Source organism: Leuciscus leuciscus (genome assembly GCF_965113295.1).
Source record: "Leuciscus leuciscus genome assembly, chromosome: 18".
In the NCBI taxonomy this organism is placed as follows: Eukaryota; Metazoa; Chordata; class Actinopteri; order Cypriniformes; family Leuciscidae; genus Leuciscus; species Leuciscus leuciscus.
The window spans coordinates 24,583,175-24,601,204 of NC_138742.1; the positions used below are offsets into that span (position 1 = coordinate 24,583,175).

An 18,030-nucleotide genomic window follows, 5' to 3' on the forward strand; every position below is an offset into this window, starting at 1 on the left:
CAGAGTTCGTTTTAATCAAAGCAAACCTGCCAAGTGTGAACACACCCTAGGTCATGTATGGATGTTCATTGTATGGAAAACTGCGGCTTGGACAGACATTGTTCAAGGGTTTTACTTTTGTGGAACACAAAAGAAAGAAAGTTATAAAGATTTGTAATGACATAAGTGTGAGAAAATGATGACAGGATTTTCATGTTTGCATGAACTCTCCCTTTAAATCAAACCACACCGGATTCTAAAGATGCTGGTTTGGTAATGAATCATTATTTTGCTAGCTGTTCTCAGATGGGAGTTGTAGCAGCAGTGTGGTAATCCATCGTAATACGGCCCTGCTAAAACCCACCCATAGTCCCCTCATGATTAAATCATGACTGGAATGAACTACTGTGACCCGTTGTGCTTTTTTTCCCTCTGCTTTCTCTTTGATGGATGCAGGCAGAAGAATGATGAGTGTGAGAAAATTGCTAGACTCAAAACAAAACGTCCGGAGGCACAGCCATACTTCTGCAGCCAGGAGTGACTGAATGTTCTGGCGAGATCTAGATGTGCTCCTCAACTTCAGTCCAGACGCTTTCTCACTGTCTCTTTGTTTCTCATTCTTCACGATGTTTCTTTCTCTCTCTCACTCTGTTTATGGCTGTTTTCTCTCTCTCTCTCTCTCTCTTTCACTTCCTATCACTCTCTCCTTTCATCCTCAATCTCTTGTATTGTACCTCATCCTCTTAAGGCCACACCATCAGCAGTTTGTGCTCATCTAGAGGAAACACATTTTGTATCAGAAGTGCTCTAGAAATTAGTCCCAATCTGCTCTGGTCTTTGTCCTCCTCTTTCCTGCTTTATACAGCCCCCTGCAGGGAGATATTCAGCTGTTTTCCTTCTTTATTCCTCCCATCTCTCTCTCTCTCTCTCTCTCTCTCTCTCTCTCTCTCTCTCTCTCTCTCTCTCTCGCTCTCTCTCTCTCTCTCGCTCTCTCTCTCTCTCTCTCTCTCTCTCTCTCTCTCTCTCTCTCTCTCTCTCTCTCTCTCTCTCTCTCTCTCTCTCTCTCTCTCTCTCTCTCTCTCTCTCTCTCTCTCTCTCTCTCTCAGCGTGTGGCCTTGAACTGTTGTCCAGGTTGGACGTGAGTCGGAGATCCTTCTCTGAGGTCTCTCTCTCTTTCCTGTCAGTGTGTTTTTGCTGTTATGCTGTTAGGGGAACAGTGGGGAACAACTCCTTTTACTTTCACAGGCCTTTTACACTTCCATGAAAATGTTATACAAGCTGTTAAACTGTCAAATCACTATTAAGTCTAGCAATCTTTATACGCGTCTCTTTCTGTCTTGCCCTGTTTTCATTTTGGAAATCATCTTTGGGTGAATTTACTAAATTGAAAACCTGATCAATATCAAGGTAGATCGATTGATTGATTGATTAATTTATTCTTTTCAATCATAATCATCCATCATCCATCCATCCAGTCACATATCTGTTTCTTTCCATTCATTCATCCAAACATCCATCCATCCATCCATCCATCCACTCACATATGTTTCTTTCCATCCATCCATCCAATGATGGAGAAGGTCATTATAAAGATGCATATACATGTGGTCTAATGTCACCACATCTTGGTGCCTCCAGTTCTCGTAATTATGCATTTTAAAAAGCTGTGATGAAAGTCATGGCTTTTCTCTGTATACACTGTCCGACTAGGATGCATTATACATAAAATGGCAACGGCAGGTGTGCCTTTTCGCTTTTTGATCAAGCCGAGCTCATAGGACACACAAGATTGTATTTCAGCTCTGAATAAGCAGAGAGAGGGGGAGTGGTAGTACTGGGACAGGAAGTTTCCTGAAGTAAGTTTAACCTCTGAGGTCCCCAGCTGAACGCAGACGTGATACAAGTCAGATTGAGAGTTCACACCTGGCCCTCTTCATCAAACAGGCAGTAATTAACCTTCATCATGACCTCTGTGTTTCTACAGCGATCTGTTTATTGCACATGAACTTGCACATGTGCATGAGAATGTTGGAGCATCAATCATCATGAACCTGATTCTGTGAGATTAAAGATCAATCTGTTTCAAGATTAGTATGAATACTTTTGATACTCTGCAATTGTATGATGTCATTTCGACTTAATTTGCATGTCCTTCAGCACGTATATGCATGCAAACACAGTCCATATGGTGCGTACAGTCGAATGTAAACCACAGTTGACTGATGCAATAAAAGATGTAGTATGGAAAACAGATGAGAGCCTTTTCATGTCATGGCATTATGTCCAATATGGAGCTCCAGAGTATCACAAATGCTGTTGTCCATCATCTCCAGGAAACGCATGCTTTGGCAGTGCACTGATGACCAGATACAGTCAAACACTGATATATTTAGACCCGACTGGAGGTCTCAGAGAGAGTATCTTGTGAATTGAGTATCATGTGAGCGTGCGTGGAAAGGATTGGAATATGTGAAGAGATCTTGGCTTCAAGGAAAAAGCCTTTTGATTTGTACCTAAATCTTAATATATTTTAAGTTGTCTGTCATTTTGTGTAACTCCATGAAGTATTAACACTTGCCAATTTACTGAGTTTCCTGATTGAATTGGCCTGAGAGTTCGTGTCAATTTGCATTCACAGAGGGCTTCTAGAAGTTTAATGTCACTCATGGCGGTAGTTATTATTACTCTTATTTCGTCAGTTCATCGGTTATGTGTAGTTCTAGTCGGAATGTAAGAAAATATCAAGACACGTTAAAATCACAATATTATGTTTGGCCATACTGTATCGATTCTCAAAAACGCCGATCAGAGAGAGCGAGAAAGTGTAGATGGTATCTCTCTAAAGAATCCTGCAAGTACCTTACTATTCTCCCTTTACTTAATGCAGATTGCACTGTTTTTATTCAATAAAATAAAGTTTATGCTCATGTGTTATGCATATGGTGGTGTGTTCTTGTCTTAAAAAAAACAGGAACTATCGCGATATGTCGCCTTTCTTACAGTATCGTAATGTATCGTATTGTAATCCCTGTATCGTGATACGCATCCTTTATCGGCAGATTCTTGGCAATACACAGGCCTAAGTTATAGACCTTAACATTGCGTATATTACATTCTGCAATTGCCATTGCAGTATCTTGTCTAGCTGCATACAAATCATTTACAAAATGTAGTTTTAGAGGTTTATGTACACCTGTCAATCAAATACGACTGCTCTATATTACTTAATCAGAGATCCAGCTGAGTCTCATCCTCAAGCCTCGCCATATCTCGCTTAATCTGGATCACTCAAAAGCTTATATACAGAATAAACATGTGGCATATGAACTTGTGAATGTTACAGTTATGTATGTTATATAAACAGTGTAGAAGAACATGGTGATAAAAGCAGCAGTACAGATGGCTTAGTAATGAATATAATTATCAACAGATGGTGTTATAGCATTGTATATTTCAGCTTTTATTGTGCAGTAAATGGCTAATATAATACTACAGAATGCAAATTAAGTTTATAAAGCAGTTAAAAATGGTTAGTCGTGCATATTAAATTATTTGATAAATAGTTTAATAATCTTTTTTTTTAAATAAATTAGCTAATATAATAAAATAGTATGTAAATTAAATGCAGAGTAAATAAGTAAATCAATCAAAAAACACTGATCGCATATTAAAACATATACACATTTTATGTTGACAGTACATATCAATTGCTAATTGGGTAAATAAAGCAATGCAAAAATATGTTGCTAGCAAATTAAAGTATTTACATTGATGAAAAATAAAATGCAGTTATTAAATTAAATCAAATTAATGTTGTGTTTGTGTGTTCAGCATTTTCCCAGATAAGTTTACTGACAGACAGAATGAATAATAATCACACACATGCACTTTGGGGTTTTGTGAAGGGGTCTCTGTATTAGGCTTTGAAAGAAAAGAGTGTGAGTTTAGTTTTTATGAGATTTATTTTAAGATTTGGCATTTATGATCTGAGCGTTAAACAGGCATGAGGTTTTGCTCTATAAAAAGGAGTTTTTGTTATGAGATCTGGGCCCGTGAGTGTATTCATGTGTTAGTAGGTGAACTGCAACCGCGTGGCATCGAGCAACACTTCGAACCCAACCCAACCACCCATTTGTTAGAGACAGGAGGCAAGTTGGTACTTGTAAACGGCTCCTCCTCCCTTTACAGAAAAACACACACAGTGGCCGTACAAATGGCTGGAGGTGATTGAATGGCTGCCTGTGGAGACGTTTATTGACTTTCACAGTGGTGTGAATGAGCCAAGCCAGTTAGGGAGTGATGGAAGATTGACCAATCACAAAAGGCCAGTGTTCGGTCAGGACCAATCAGGCCGGTTCATAACCAACTGTTTGTCAGGTTGTGGAACAGTGTCAGACAGGTTTTGTGAGTGAGTGAATGACAGACTGATGAAATAGATAAATGCATGTAAAAGTTGAATACTTAGGGTTAGGGGTTTCTTTAAATCTTTAAAGAGAGAGTTTTAATCACGTTGTCATTATTGACTCACCTTCATGACGTTCTTTTCTCTATGAAACGCAAAAGAAGAATGTCTCTGTTTTTGTCTATACAATTATAGTCAGTAGTTATGTTTACATGTTAGTAATGATCAGATTGATGGTTTAATCGAACTTCATGCCTTCATGCAAACACCTCAATCAATCCGAATTAAATGTTGACCCTATTAAAAAGGTTGGTCTAGACCTGGAATAAGCCAATCAACTGGAAAAAATCAAGCATGGAAATACTTGAATATGACTATTTTTGCAATTTTATCCAAAAAAAAGAAAGCTTTTGCAAACGGATCATTCCGATATACAAAAATGTGTGAATGTAAACACTCCTTATGGTGTCCAGTTTTGTTTTGGACCTTATTGACTTTTATTATATGGACAAAAACGGCTTTCAAAATATCTTTCTGTGTTTCACAGAAAAAAAAATGTCATACAGGTTTTAGAGTTCAACAAACTGTTGTTTTTGATCAATATTAATAGTGAAGCTTGCCTTAACAAGCACCATCATCAAAACTACCTAAAACCTGTTTCATCATGCCAGTAAAATTTATTTGCAAGTCATCAAGGTTGGAATAGAGGCGTGTCCATGTGCCTCAGGTCTCGGCCTAAAAGATTTCTACTTTCTGTTTGAACATGAGACACACACACAGAGTTCTGGCAGTGACACACAGTTCAAAGTGCTCTGGAATGGCATGCAGGTGTCCTTGGAGGTGAATGGATAGAGATTGCCCTTCAGTCACACATGTACAGCAGTAAGCATTCCTCTCCTCAAGACCACACACTGCGCTCAGCTCTCTCACACACACACACACACACACACACACACTGCATTTATCTGAAGCTATGTCGCTTTCCATAGCTCACGCTCTAAACAAAAGTTTGTTTGATCTCACCAATCAAAACACAAAGATAATTTCTTATATTGATTCCTCTCTATACTTGGACTCTTGAATTTAGCAGTTTATCTGTATCTCTGTTATGGCTGTGGGTGTATGAATTCTGTTTACATAACTTCGAGATAGAGGAGTTTATGCTTGATTTGCACAACACAAAGTGTGTTAATGTAGAGTTCACTGATAAAGCAGGGTGGTTTGATATTCCTCTTTCTTTGAAGACACACAATACGCCAGACAGAAATGTAAACACTCACGGTATTTCAAATATGGACCCACAGTGCACTGTGTCTTCACTTCTGACTGCACGTCACATCACGTTATGGGCGAAATCACAGTAGGGAGACATCCAGGAATCCACCATTTTAACCTTTTTAACCCTAAAACAACTGTCCTATAAATTATCAACATGATCAAAACTTTGCTGAAAAAACTTTTGTACACATTGACTCATGTTGGAGAAGGTATATTTGTTTCAGCAGTGATGATGTCAGAAAAGTGAGGTCAGTGAATGTCATTCAAAATAGGAATAGGAAACCTCATTCAAAACAGAGACAGGTGGTCTAGTGTAAAGTGCTTTGTGTGTGTGTGTGTGTGTGTGTGTGTGTGTGTGTGTGTGTGTGTGTGTGTGTGTGTGTGTGTGTGTGTGTGTGTGTGTGTGTGTGTGTGTGTGTGTGTGTGTGTGTGTGTGTGTGTGTGTGTGTGTGTGTGTGTGTGAAGTGCTAGCTTGTGTTTATTTACATAATGTTAAGCGAGTAGTGATCACAAAAGTGAGTAGAACAGGTGTGCCTGTTTCAGTGACATCTCACACGTACTGCTCTGCGCACCATACAGAAGAACGGACGCCGCAGTTTGTTTTGAGAAAAGCTAATCGCACATAAACTAGATATCTTACATTTCGCATTCATTTCCGCCAGCTATATGTCAATCGGACAAGCCCTTCCTGTCTAAGGCTACGTTCACACTGCAGGCTGAAACGACCCAATTCCGATTTTTTTGCCCCTATGCGACCTGTATCTGATCTTTTCATGACAGTCTGAACGACACAGATCCGATCTTTTCAAATGCGACCCAGGCCACTTGGGTATGTGGTCCAAATCCGATACGTATCCGATCTTTTCAAATGCGACTTCAGTCTGAACGGCCAGGTCGCATGTATCCGACCCGCACGTCATTGATACGCGACAAACGTCATAAGTCTGCGTTGAAGTAGTCGTCGGTTTGAAAACAGACTGCATATTCGTCGAGCTGAGGTAAATCTGCCGAACGGGTCGACCTCGACGAGCCCGTTAATTAAAAAAATAAATAAAAGCCCACGGCCACCATCATTATCCAATGTGAATAAGAGTAGACTAACGTTATGTTAACTTATTTGTGCTGATATTAGATAGGTCAGCGGCCGCTGTCTGGCTCTTGTGTAACGTTAACGGTCGCTGCGCGTGTGTGTGTGTGTGTGTGTGTGTGTGTGAGAGAGAGTGAGTGAGTGAATCACAGTTAGTTCAAGTTTAGCTACTTACGCAAACAACAAGTGACGTCGTTGACCGTTGAGTACTCTTTTACGCATGCGGGTCACTTCTGGGTCATTTCACGTTCACACAGGAGATCACAAAAGGTCGCATTTAATTGGAAATGTGAACGGCCTTGCAAAAAAATCGAATTTTTTCAAAAATCGGAATTGAGCATTAAGCCCTGCAGTGTGAACGGGCGGTAAGTGGGCGGTTCTTGGCCAGAGTAAACTATAGAGTTGGCCAGAATACATGCCGAGATAGAAGTTGGGTAACGTAAAATTAGTCTTTTTGTGACTAATTTGACTGTCAGGAAAATATCAGCCTTTTCTGTCTGCAAATTAAAGGTGCAGTCTGTAAGAATGACAGCTAGTGGTCGAAATAGGTACTGCAGTCCAAATTCAAAATATCAGAGATCGTTGTTCCCCCGCCCCCGCCTCCTCAGACTCGACGCTCACGCGGGTTGCCAGTTTGAGGACAATGAAAAGCCGAGGAGACTTACAAACAACAAACATTACGTAAGTTGATGAGTTGATTTATCCGTATTTTAATATGCTCTCGTTCATTAAGATTTTTAGATGGATATCGAGGCTTTTTAGGTCGGGTAGAATCTGCAATCTCTGACCCAGTTTGTTTGCTGGCTGCAATACGCTGTGGTTCCTGTCAACTGGCATCCCGGGGGTGTCGAAATACTATTGGGTGAACTGGCAGTGGGCGGAGTCACACAGACCAAAACAAAAACAGATATTCCAACACCGAGTGCACATTTCAAAGTAAAATAACTGGCTTTAGAAGTGTTTTTCAGAAACTCAGCATGTTTCCTTAATATCTGCAAACATATTATGCTATTTTTATGCTTTAGTAGAGTGAAAAAGTTACATACAGCACCTTTAAGTTTACATACATTTTTGTTCCTTCTAATTTGATCACATTTAAAATAAAATAAAAATGTATGATTAGGCCTATTATTGTTGGTATTTTGCTGTTTTTGCAAGGTTTTATTAGCTGTAAATTTGTGTAACCAGGGGCCGGTTTCACAAAGCTATTTTAGACCGGTCTATTGTTAGACAAGTCTAAAATTTGCTCATAGACTAGTCTAATGCAAGTTAGACTCTTTCACAAAAATAAAGACTGAATTAATTTAGACCAAAAAAATTAGACACCCTACCCCCAGGCTAACTTAGGTCTAAAGGGGGTCGCACACCGGACGAGAAGTGCCGCGGACGTGCATATGGCCAGCAATATTGTTATGTTTAAGGACATTATGGAATTAAGATCATGTCTGTACTATGTTATGATTGTACTGTACAATTAAATACAATCGTGGCTGAGTCTGCAGTCTGAACACTTTACCTCAGAGTGTCCGTTAACTGAATGAATTGAGAATATCACCTGAAAATCCGATAACATCAGCAGTTTTCATGTTGTACCATGTTTTTGTATCTTTTCTGTACGTCTTTAACGCTCCGCTCAACGATCGGATTAACGCTGTTCTTTTTCCAATCTTTTTCCAAATTAAACATTTCTTCTTGTTACTACATTCTCCGCTAAATTTCCCAAGTAAAATGTCCTTGTAACTGTTATACTCCACCAACAAACACATATTTTCCGCTGGGGTAAACTGCACTGAGCGGTTGAATGTGCTTACTCGATCCGCCATGTGTTTTGTTTTGAAAAGTGTCTTATTTTACCCAGAATGCATTGCAGTGTAGTCCTACTTAAGATAGTCAGAGTCTTAAGTGCTTTGTGCAACGGTCTGATTTAGATGTCTATCTGAAGTCTGACTATCTACTATATCTAAGCCATAGTCAAAGTCTATCTTTGTGAAACCAGCCCTAGGTATTATTTTGGCTATTTTTATAAACACTGAACAAAAGCAAGAGAGTAGCATTGTAGACGTAAACAACGTGTAACAACACATTTACACTTTTTTTTTTTTTTTTTATATGCATACACTGTGCGTAAGCACAGAAAAGTGTTACGTGAGTCAGCTCATAGTGGGACTGTCTGTCTGGCTTTGACTCAAATTCACTCTGTGTCATAGAGCAAAACGGACCTGATTTGAGATTTACACATCCCACTGGTAATGAATGGCCATCAGAAGGCACACATAAATCACCTTTCAGAGCAGTGTTTGTTAGACTGAGCATCCTAATTCATGTAAACTGCTTTCCTCCCATATGCCTCTGGTGCTTTCAGAGGTTTGAAGCCAAAATGAGTACTTTGTCATGTATTGTCTGTTGTTTTCCACTGCTTCATTTTTATGAGAAGATGTAGCATTCAAGTACACACAAAGGAACCTGGAGAGAAATGCAGTAAGTTTAAGAATGAGAGATAACAGATGTGTGTGTGTGTGTGTGTGTGTGTGTGTGTGTGTGTGTGTGTGTGTGTGTGTGTGTGTGTGTGTGTGTGTGTGTGTGTGTGTGTGTGTAAGGCCCACTGAAGTATGATGTATGTATGATGCGTTGACATAATTTCCACTGAAACAGGAAGCTAAGGCGGAACATATTGAATGGCTCCTCCCCCTTTTCAAATAGCCAATAGCGTTTAGTTTACCTCACAGACTGCAAGTCGTTCTTGACAGCCCCATGAAAGCGAATCCGGAGCTGATGATACGTTGGATTCAATAGTAGAGGTGTGAATAAATTCTAGCCATTTCATTCTTAACCAACGTTGGAAAACGTAATAAAACGCGAGCGTTTGAGCAACCGAACACACATCTCCAGCCCATATTGCTCCGTGACGTATCAACGGTTGCTTTGGCCAGGTGGTATTTATAGCATAGGGGTGGTAGTCGTGGGACGCTTCAGATTCTTGAGAGCATTTGATTGGACAGAGATGTGATGAGAAGCTGTGTCCGCGGTGACGTCATAAAAATCCATGATTCATTTTAGCGGAAGTGAGAGTCTCCAAGTTTTGAATGCTTATATCTCCTAAATGCGAATTTTGTCATTGTTTTGCAACACACCAGCTTATTCATAACCTTAAGGCTAACATATTCATACTAAAAGCTAAGAAACTTACATTTTGATTTCAGGGGGCCTTTAAATTCATAAATCATGAGCAAAAAAAATGCTATTGACCTACAGGTCAAAGTGTAAATCATTGTTCCTTGATAAGTTCCTTCCATGTGCTGTCGAATAAAGAAGCATGAATGACTTCACAGGGAAATGAGAGCAGATGTACTCTGAAATATAGAATAAGAGAGCTGAACACGATAGGCATCGTGTTAACATGCGCACTCATACACATGCGATGCTCCCTTAGCGTGCAGCTTCCAACCGCGACCACAGCGTAAACAAATCAGATGCTAAACTCCTCTGATCCCGAACAGTCACGGGAGCCCGTCTGAGCGCCGCTTTCGATGGAGGATTAAAACAAGCTCTTACATCCTCAAACACAGCGGCCCGCAATCATCCAGAGAGCCAGCCCGTTCCTCCCTCAGAGCACGGATAAACTTTTCAACAGATGACAAGTTGCCCTGGGAAGAGGCACAGCTGTGAAGCTGGAGGGGGATTTGTGTGTGAGTGTGTGTTTGTATTTGCTATCGCTACATGCTGTTGGAGAGCATGTGTGTGTTCCCCACTCAAATTAGCATGGTGGCTTCCTTTGCTCTTTAGGAGAGAGAGATAGGGACAGAAATAGACTCATCACTTGCTTTAACGGGCTTAAACACACATTCAAATGTGGTGCGGGTTTCCCAGCAGTCAGACATACTGGAAGGTTTTACCATGCTGGATATAATGAATGTGTTGGCCTTGTCCTCATGTCAGACCCTGAGAGCCTGCTGTTTGCTGCAGGCCACAGAAATTACAAAAACAAAACGGATAAAAGAAACAATCACATGAGGACACAAATATTCACAGCAGGTGGTTTTTATAGATTTACTTTTCAGCTTTAGATTAAAAAAAACACAAAAAAAAACATTAAATATAACAATTAAATAAACCCATGAAATTGTACCAGAATTTATATTTATTTTATTAAAATTGAAATTATTTTGTTTATTTTTTTATGTATGTGCATGAAATGTTTGTAAAATACATTTAATTTATTTAGTTTTAATTTAATAAAAAAATGTTTAATTCATTTAATATGTAACGTGTTATGTGCCAAAACAAATATTTTATTTTATCACATTTTAAAATAAAATATTTATGGACACATCACACATTTTACCAAAATTTGTATTATTTGTTTTAAATAAGTTATTTTTAATTATACTTTTTCTTTCTGTTTCAATAGAAAATGTCAAAAAATAGAAATAGAAAATGCCAAAATAAATTAATTTGTTGTAAATGTTTTTGTTATGTCAAATATTTACATATTCATAATTTATTTTTTAATAATCTAGATTAATTTTTTTGTTATTTACATATTTGTTTCTATATACTGTATATTACATAATTAAATTGTTTTATTTGCATATAAAAATACACCAATCTGCATTTTCCTTGTGTCAAGAAAAGTCACACATCTGATCTCAGAATAGTAACATAAAAAGAGGAAATTGAGGAGGAAAGTTTCTCTGGTGGGCAGTTTAAAATTGCATGTACAGTATGGTCTAGAGTAGACACACACAACCACTGAATCTCATGTCCAAGAACGCATTTAACACCCAAATGCTTCTCGAACTAGGCCTGTCACGATTATGAAATTTGGGTGACGATTAATTGTCTGCAAAATAATTGCGGTTATGCCGATTAATTGCCCGTTTTAGGGCTTTGGCGATTAATTGCCCGTTTTAGGGCTTTGGCGATTAATTGTCTGTTTTAGGGCTTTGTCATAATTTTTTTGTGTGCTTCATTCATTAAATAATTGTGATGAATTTAGTCCTTTGTAAGTTATCATTTTGCAGTGTAAGATTACAGTTTACACCTTTAAATATTAAATAAATGTATTCAATAGCTATGACAATTTTCTTAATAAACTTAATGTATTAATCAGCAGCAAAAGTAATTCTTGAAAAAATCTGCACCGTAATTTTATGAAATCTAAACATGTTGATAAAAACAAATGACAAATTACTATTAGTACTCTTATAAAATTAATTCATGTATTAATTACATTTTATTTATATATATGAATGTAAAGAATCATATCAACATTGATAATAATAATGTTTCTTGAGCATCAAATGTATGTACAGTATGTGTGTATGTGTGTGTGTCTGTCTGTCTATCTACACACTATACACAAATAATATACAATTAAATTATGCTATTTTAAATGTATTGTGCAGCTTTAATGGGGCAACAAGATATGATATATACGAAAGAACAGAACAAGATAGGCTTTTAATAATCTTACAGTGCAAAAAAACCACGAAAATATGAAACACTTCAAAACAGAGCGGCACAAAGCACGTATGCGTTTCGCGGGTGCAGAATGATGTGCTCAAAGCAACATAGGGTCACTGCGCATGTAAAACTTCACTGCACAAAGCAAAGAAATGTCGAGCTCACAAATCCTAGGGTATATCTGTCCAACAGTTTATTGATCGTTTGTTTCTTCACAGTTTTAAATTCCAGTTATTGTGCGTTTGATGCCAATTCATAGTCCTTGTGCTGTGTGTGATCTAACAGGCACACGGTAGCGAGTCGTTTAGAAACAACAATTAACTCCAGCAAAATAAAATAATTTTATGCAAATCCACAGCCCCTTTTCTACAGATCAAGTATTATAAGGTAAATATATCATATTGGTGAGAGTTTCCTGTCGTAACCGGACGAGGCGCGCTGTTTGAATGCTGAATGGAGAATGATTGACAGCTGCAGAGGAGGGAAGACGAGTTTCCGTGAACTTTAATTTAACGATGTAAATATATTTCTGTCCCTCACATTAAGCTATGGAATGGCTCCAGATGACTTTGAATATATTGCTGGAAAACTTAATTAGTGCTTGTCTATTTCTTTTGGTCCATGACTCCCTTGTGCACCTGGCCTATAAAAGAGCGCAATAATCGCGGTTGTCTAAAACAATCGCGGTTAGATCAAATAATCGCGATCAGACGGTTATTTAATTATCGCGACAGGCCTATCTCGAACAAGTTAAATGTTCATTAATGGCAAGCATGAAAGGCAAGCAGAGAAAAGCAAGTCTGGTTTATTTCCAGGCTGTTTTGGGGGCCGTTTCTCCAAAAGCACAAGCATATTTTCCTTTGAAACACGCACCGACACAAAAGCGCTTGTGATCGTTTATACAGAGTTTTGTTTTTCTCCTGCTCAATACTGTCTTTATCTAGTCAGAGAATTGGGGTGTATTTCTCAAACAATACGGCTCTGTTTTCATCGTGTGACTGTAAGATTTCTGTTGTGGAGAGGTTTTCAGAACCATGTTTTCTGTGAAGATTTCTCCTGTAAACATGCAAACAAACAACTAGAGGAACAGACCCATAGGCCCAGCAATCCATACAGTTTATTTCAGATGCCCATCCTAACAACAAATCCTGCCTATGCCTCTCTTACTTGAAATAGTGTAATAGTTTCAGTATTTTACACTTCTGGCCAAGAGTTGGAATAATAAAGATGGTTTAATTCTCTTCTGCTCACCAAGGCTGCATTTATTTGATCAAAAGTACAGAAAAACTGTAATATTGTGAAATAGTATTACATTTTTTAAAGAACTGTTGTTGTTGTTGTTGTTGTTTTTTCTATTTGAATATATTTTAAAATGTAATTTATTCCTTTGATGGCAAAGCTTTCAGATTTCAAATTTTCAGCAGCCATTGATTTGGTGATCAGTAATTAATAATGACTCTTTATTATTATCAATTTGGAAAATGGTAATACAACTGTTTAATTTTTGTTTAGTTTTGGAAAACGATAAAAAAAAAAAAAGCATGATTCTTTGATAAATGTTCTTTGAATATTCCAAAGAACAGAAATCTTTTGTAACATTATCTGTCACTTTTGATCAATTTAATGGGTCCTTGCTGAATATAGTATTAATATGTTTTTTTGAATGGTCATGTATCATGGTTTCCACAAAAATATTGAGCAGTGCAACTGTTTTCAACATTGATAATAATCAGAAATGTTTCTTGAGCATCAAATCATCATATCAGAATGATTTCTGAAGGATCATGTGACACTGAAGACTGGAGTAATGATGCTGAAAATTCAGCTTTGATCACAGGAATAAATTATATATTTTTAAATATATTAAAACTGAAAGCAGTTATTTCAAATTGTAACATAATTTGACAATATTACAGTTTTTATTATATTTATATTGGTGACATAGAGACTTATTTCAAAAACATTAAAAAAAAATCTTAATTATTCCAAACTTTTGAGCAGTAGTGTATATCATGATTGATGAAACTGCATCCGGTTTTATTTCCAGATGCCTCAGGGTGACTCCGAGTGATCGGACAATAACGTGCTGGTCTGTGCTTGGTGTGTAAAGTTTAATCACATGGAGAAAGACACTTAGTCACAGAGGTCACAGTAACTTCTCACTCTCTTGTTCTGTGTCTATCTCCTCCCATCATCTCACAGACTCCTTTTCTCTTCTTCCGACACATGCCCTTTAGCTCAAAGGCTTTCTATTCCCGTCCCTCTGGTCATGTGAGTGTGGGGGGTCAGGGCTTGTGGTCGGGTTTACAGGGCCGCTGCTGACCCATTACACAGCAGATGGCCCTCCCTCTGCACGCTGGGATAGTGTAGGGCCGACGGACTCACTGTCCTGGAAAGACCCTCACAGTGAAGGTAGATGCCTCTCTCACACACGAACACACACTTCTTCTCACCGCCTACACACACTCAGAGGGATTGTCCCTGCCTTCAGGCAGTGTAGTCTGTTGTGTGGATTTGGATTTGGTTTCAGAACATTAACTTCATCATGACTTCAGAAGAGTGACACAGACGTGTGTGTGTGTGGGATCCTATACAGGTAGAGTCTAATGCTGTTTAGTGTTTTTGGTGTGTTTTGGTAATAGGAAAGCATGCTGGAACAGTTTGGATTGTTGTTCTTATTGGATTGATGTTTTGATATGACGTTTTGGTATGTAATGATATTATGTACTAAGCTGTAAATTGTCGCTGTCGGGCAGAAACCTTGTAATCGTATATTCATGTTTCATGCTGTCTGACCATATACAACGCCACAATATCAACTTTGACAACACGGCGTTTAGTTTTTTTATAAATAGTGTTATTTCATTTCTGGAAAAGTAGCGGTTTTGGAGAAAATATAAAAATGAATGCATTTAATGTTTAAAGTTCAGTCACATTTACCATTGCTTGGTGACATTTTGAGAGCGAAATCCAGTCATTTCAATTGGTCCTATAATTTTGCATAAGGGAGAAAGATTTCCCCTCACAGATTTCGTTTTACATGTGAATTCACGGTGTTGACCAACAGAAAGCTGCCTGGTATACAATTAAATTTTTTGTAGTCACTTAAATTTTCATAAGATTTTACTAATGCCTTTACAATAATTAAATGCTTGATAACTAACTGTAAGATTCTGTAAATGCCTTAAATGGTATTCTGTTATTGGTTAAACGGTTTAAGCAAAACCCAGTCAGCACATGTAGTTTTTTCCCCCCAGTTTCGCTGTGTATACGCACACTTTTACTGCTGTTCTGATGGCTTATTCTCATTGGACAAAAACTTAAAGTGTTAAAAATGTAAAATGTTATGAGTTGATAGTTATCATTAAAAAAAAATCTAAAATGAATTTGTCAATGTTTTCCAGTTAACTTTAAGCTCCATTTGGTTACATTTAAATGAACTTGCTTTATTGTAGTCAAAGAAATTAATATAGAGGAAAATAGATAAATAGATTTGGTGACACCAAAATCAAATAGTTCATCATTTACTCATCATGATGTGGTTCCAAACCTGTGTGACTTTATTTCTTCTGTGAAACGCAAAACAAGATATTTTGAGAAATGTCTTATTTTTGTCCATACAGTGGAAGTCAATGGTAACCAAAACTATTTAGTGACCAATATGCTTTAAAATGCGTTCCACAGAAAAAAAAATTATGTCATACATGTTTGGAACAACTTGAGGGTGAGTGAATGATGACAGAATTCTCATTTTTGGGTGAACTATCCCTCCAAGTCTTTTTTAAGGGTCAATCTGGTGGCATTTTTGAGTGGGTTGTTGTTATATGTGTCACATGACATCATACTCAAAGATAAAAAAAAAAAAAAACTTATTAGACCTTAAATGACTCCTTTCCAGTATGTGAAGAAAAGGCTTAAATTCAGACAAAAATAATAAACTGCATAAAAGACAGCAACAGGTGCACTTCAGGTTTTGACATTTGTGTTTTGGACTGAACAGGTGTTTTGTTGTGTTTTTTGTAGATGTTTCTCTGTAGCGTGTAATTCCTGAAACAGTACAACGTCTCAGAGAGCCTCAGATCCTTTGTTGTAACTCTTGGTGAGAGAAGATCAGAGCAAAGCAGGAAAGGCAAAGAGCCAGATCCCCTATCTTACCCACGATTCCATGCTCTTGTCTCCGGGCCGTGTGCCTGGTCGTCTCTAAATGACAGTTCTGGCTCTGAAAGCCCATTCGACCTCACATTGAGGGAAGAGGTTTCACTACATTTTCCAAAAACACACTGTGGGAAAACTTGCATGTGTGCATGTTTGTCTGAACATAACCGGTGACGAATCCCGCAAGATGAGTGATTGATGCCGCAGGTTTACCATGTGCGTGAGTGTGTGTTGAGTTTGAACCATGGTAAGTCATTGTGAGTTGAAGGTTTCCTGGCTCACACCTGCACACTCCTGTTGAAGTTAAAGTACAGCTCTCCTCAGCTGTTACGAGTGAAGAGTCACACAGAATCATGTTCTTATTTGTGCCGTCTTCTCTATAGTCTAAATAGGACTTCCTCATTTGAACTGTGAATATAAGGGGTATTGCACTCCCAAATGAAAATACTGTCATGTGTATGACTCTTTTGTTCTGTGGCTTTAGAAGACTTTATAAATAGTAGTGCAATTCAATTCAGCTTGACTGTTTCAGTTCCCATCCACTTTTAATGAATGGAAAATATTCTGACTACATCACCCATGTGTCCTCTCTCTAGGTCTGACTGGGTGGAGATCGTGGAGCCGCGCTCGAGGGAGCGCATGTATGTCAACCTGCTGACCGGCGAGTGCGGGTGGGAACCGCTGCCCGGCGCCCCTGTCCGTCAGTCGGACGGCAACCAGTGGTGGGAGCTTTTCGACAGCACTAACAATCGGTTCTACTACTACAACTGTACGAGCCAGCAGACGGTCTGGCACAGGCCTCAAAACTGCGACATAGTGCCTCTAGCGCAACTCCAAGCCATGAAGAGGAGCTCTGAGGTCGAGATGAGGGGTCAAGGGAGGATCCCTAGAGGACCGGCGGATGGCAAACGGACACCCGTGCCTGGACTGGTTTCATCCACTCAGTCCTCCTCACTGGAGCAGGAGAGTGGGAGGGAGACGCCATCGTCCAAGGGCAAAGGGGACAGTTTGGAGAGAAGCAACCAGGGAAATAGGTGAGCAATTAAACTTGGACTTCTCATGGTGACAATTAAAGTAGTAGTTCACCATCTGTCATTCCAAACCTGCATGACTTTTTCATCTGTGGTCCCATGTTGTTTTGGACTGACTTCCATTGTATGGGCAAAAAAATCATTGTTCAACATACTGTATCTTCTTTCTGCAGAAGAAAGTCATACAGGTTTGGTGACGTCAAACCCCTGAGCTCCGCTCTCTGTGACACACATTTTCATGGCTGGGTTTAATGGGATTTCTTATTGCCAGGAATGGTGATTTAATCTGTCTCTTTGTTGGGCCACAATCTCAGCATCTTGACTCATCGTGGTCTGGTTAGCACATTAGTTCTGCACAGGCTGCTGTTCTTGCTCCTGACACTTTCACACTAGAGCTTTTGGTGTGGACCGGAGTCCATTTCACACTCTTCGGGTGGTTCGTTTGGTTGTTGTGGAATCTGTTCTCAGGGCACCAGAGAACGACACTAGTCCTCTTGATAACTTAAACCCCAAGTGTCTGTGGTATTTATGTTAAATACTTGCTAAATCTGCCTTTGCACTCATTTAGACTAGAGTTGCTAGTATCCTGCTAGTATAGAGTTGCTAGTATACACACAAGCGCTTTGTCAACATGA

The 18,030-nt window shown here is 38.7% G+C and overlaps 1 protein-coding gene across 1 annotated transcript in view; it reads left to right on the forward strand.

The window, feature by feature from the left end:
• The window catches only part of arhgap46b (Rho GTPase activating protein 46b), a 71,216-nt gene that overhangs the window by 18,239 nt on the left and 34,947 nt on the right, over positions 1–18,030 (forward strand). Inside the window, exon 2 of the mRNA XM_082145032.1 lies at positions 16,961–17,398. Coding sequence (XP_082001158.1) covers positions 16,961–17,398 — 438 coding nt within the window. The remainder of the gene's footprint in view (positions 1–16,960; positions 17,399–18,030) is intronic.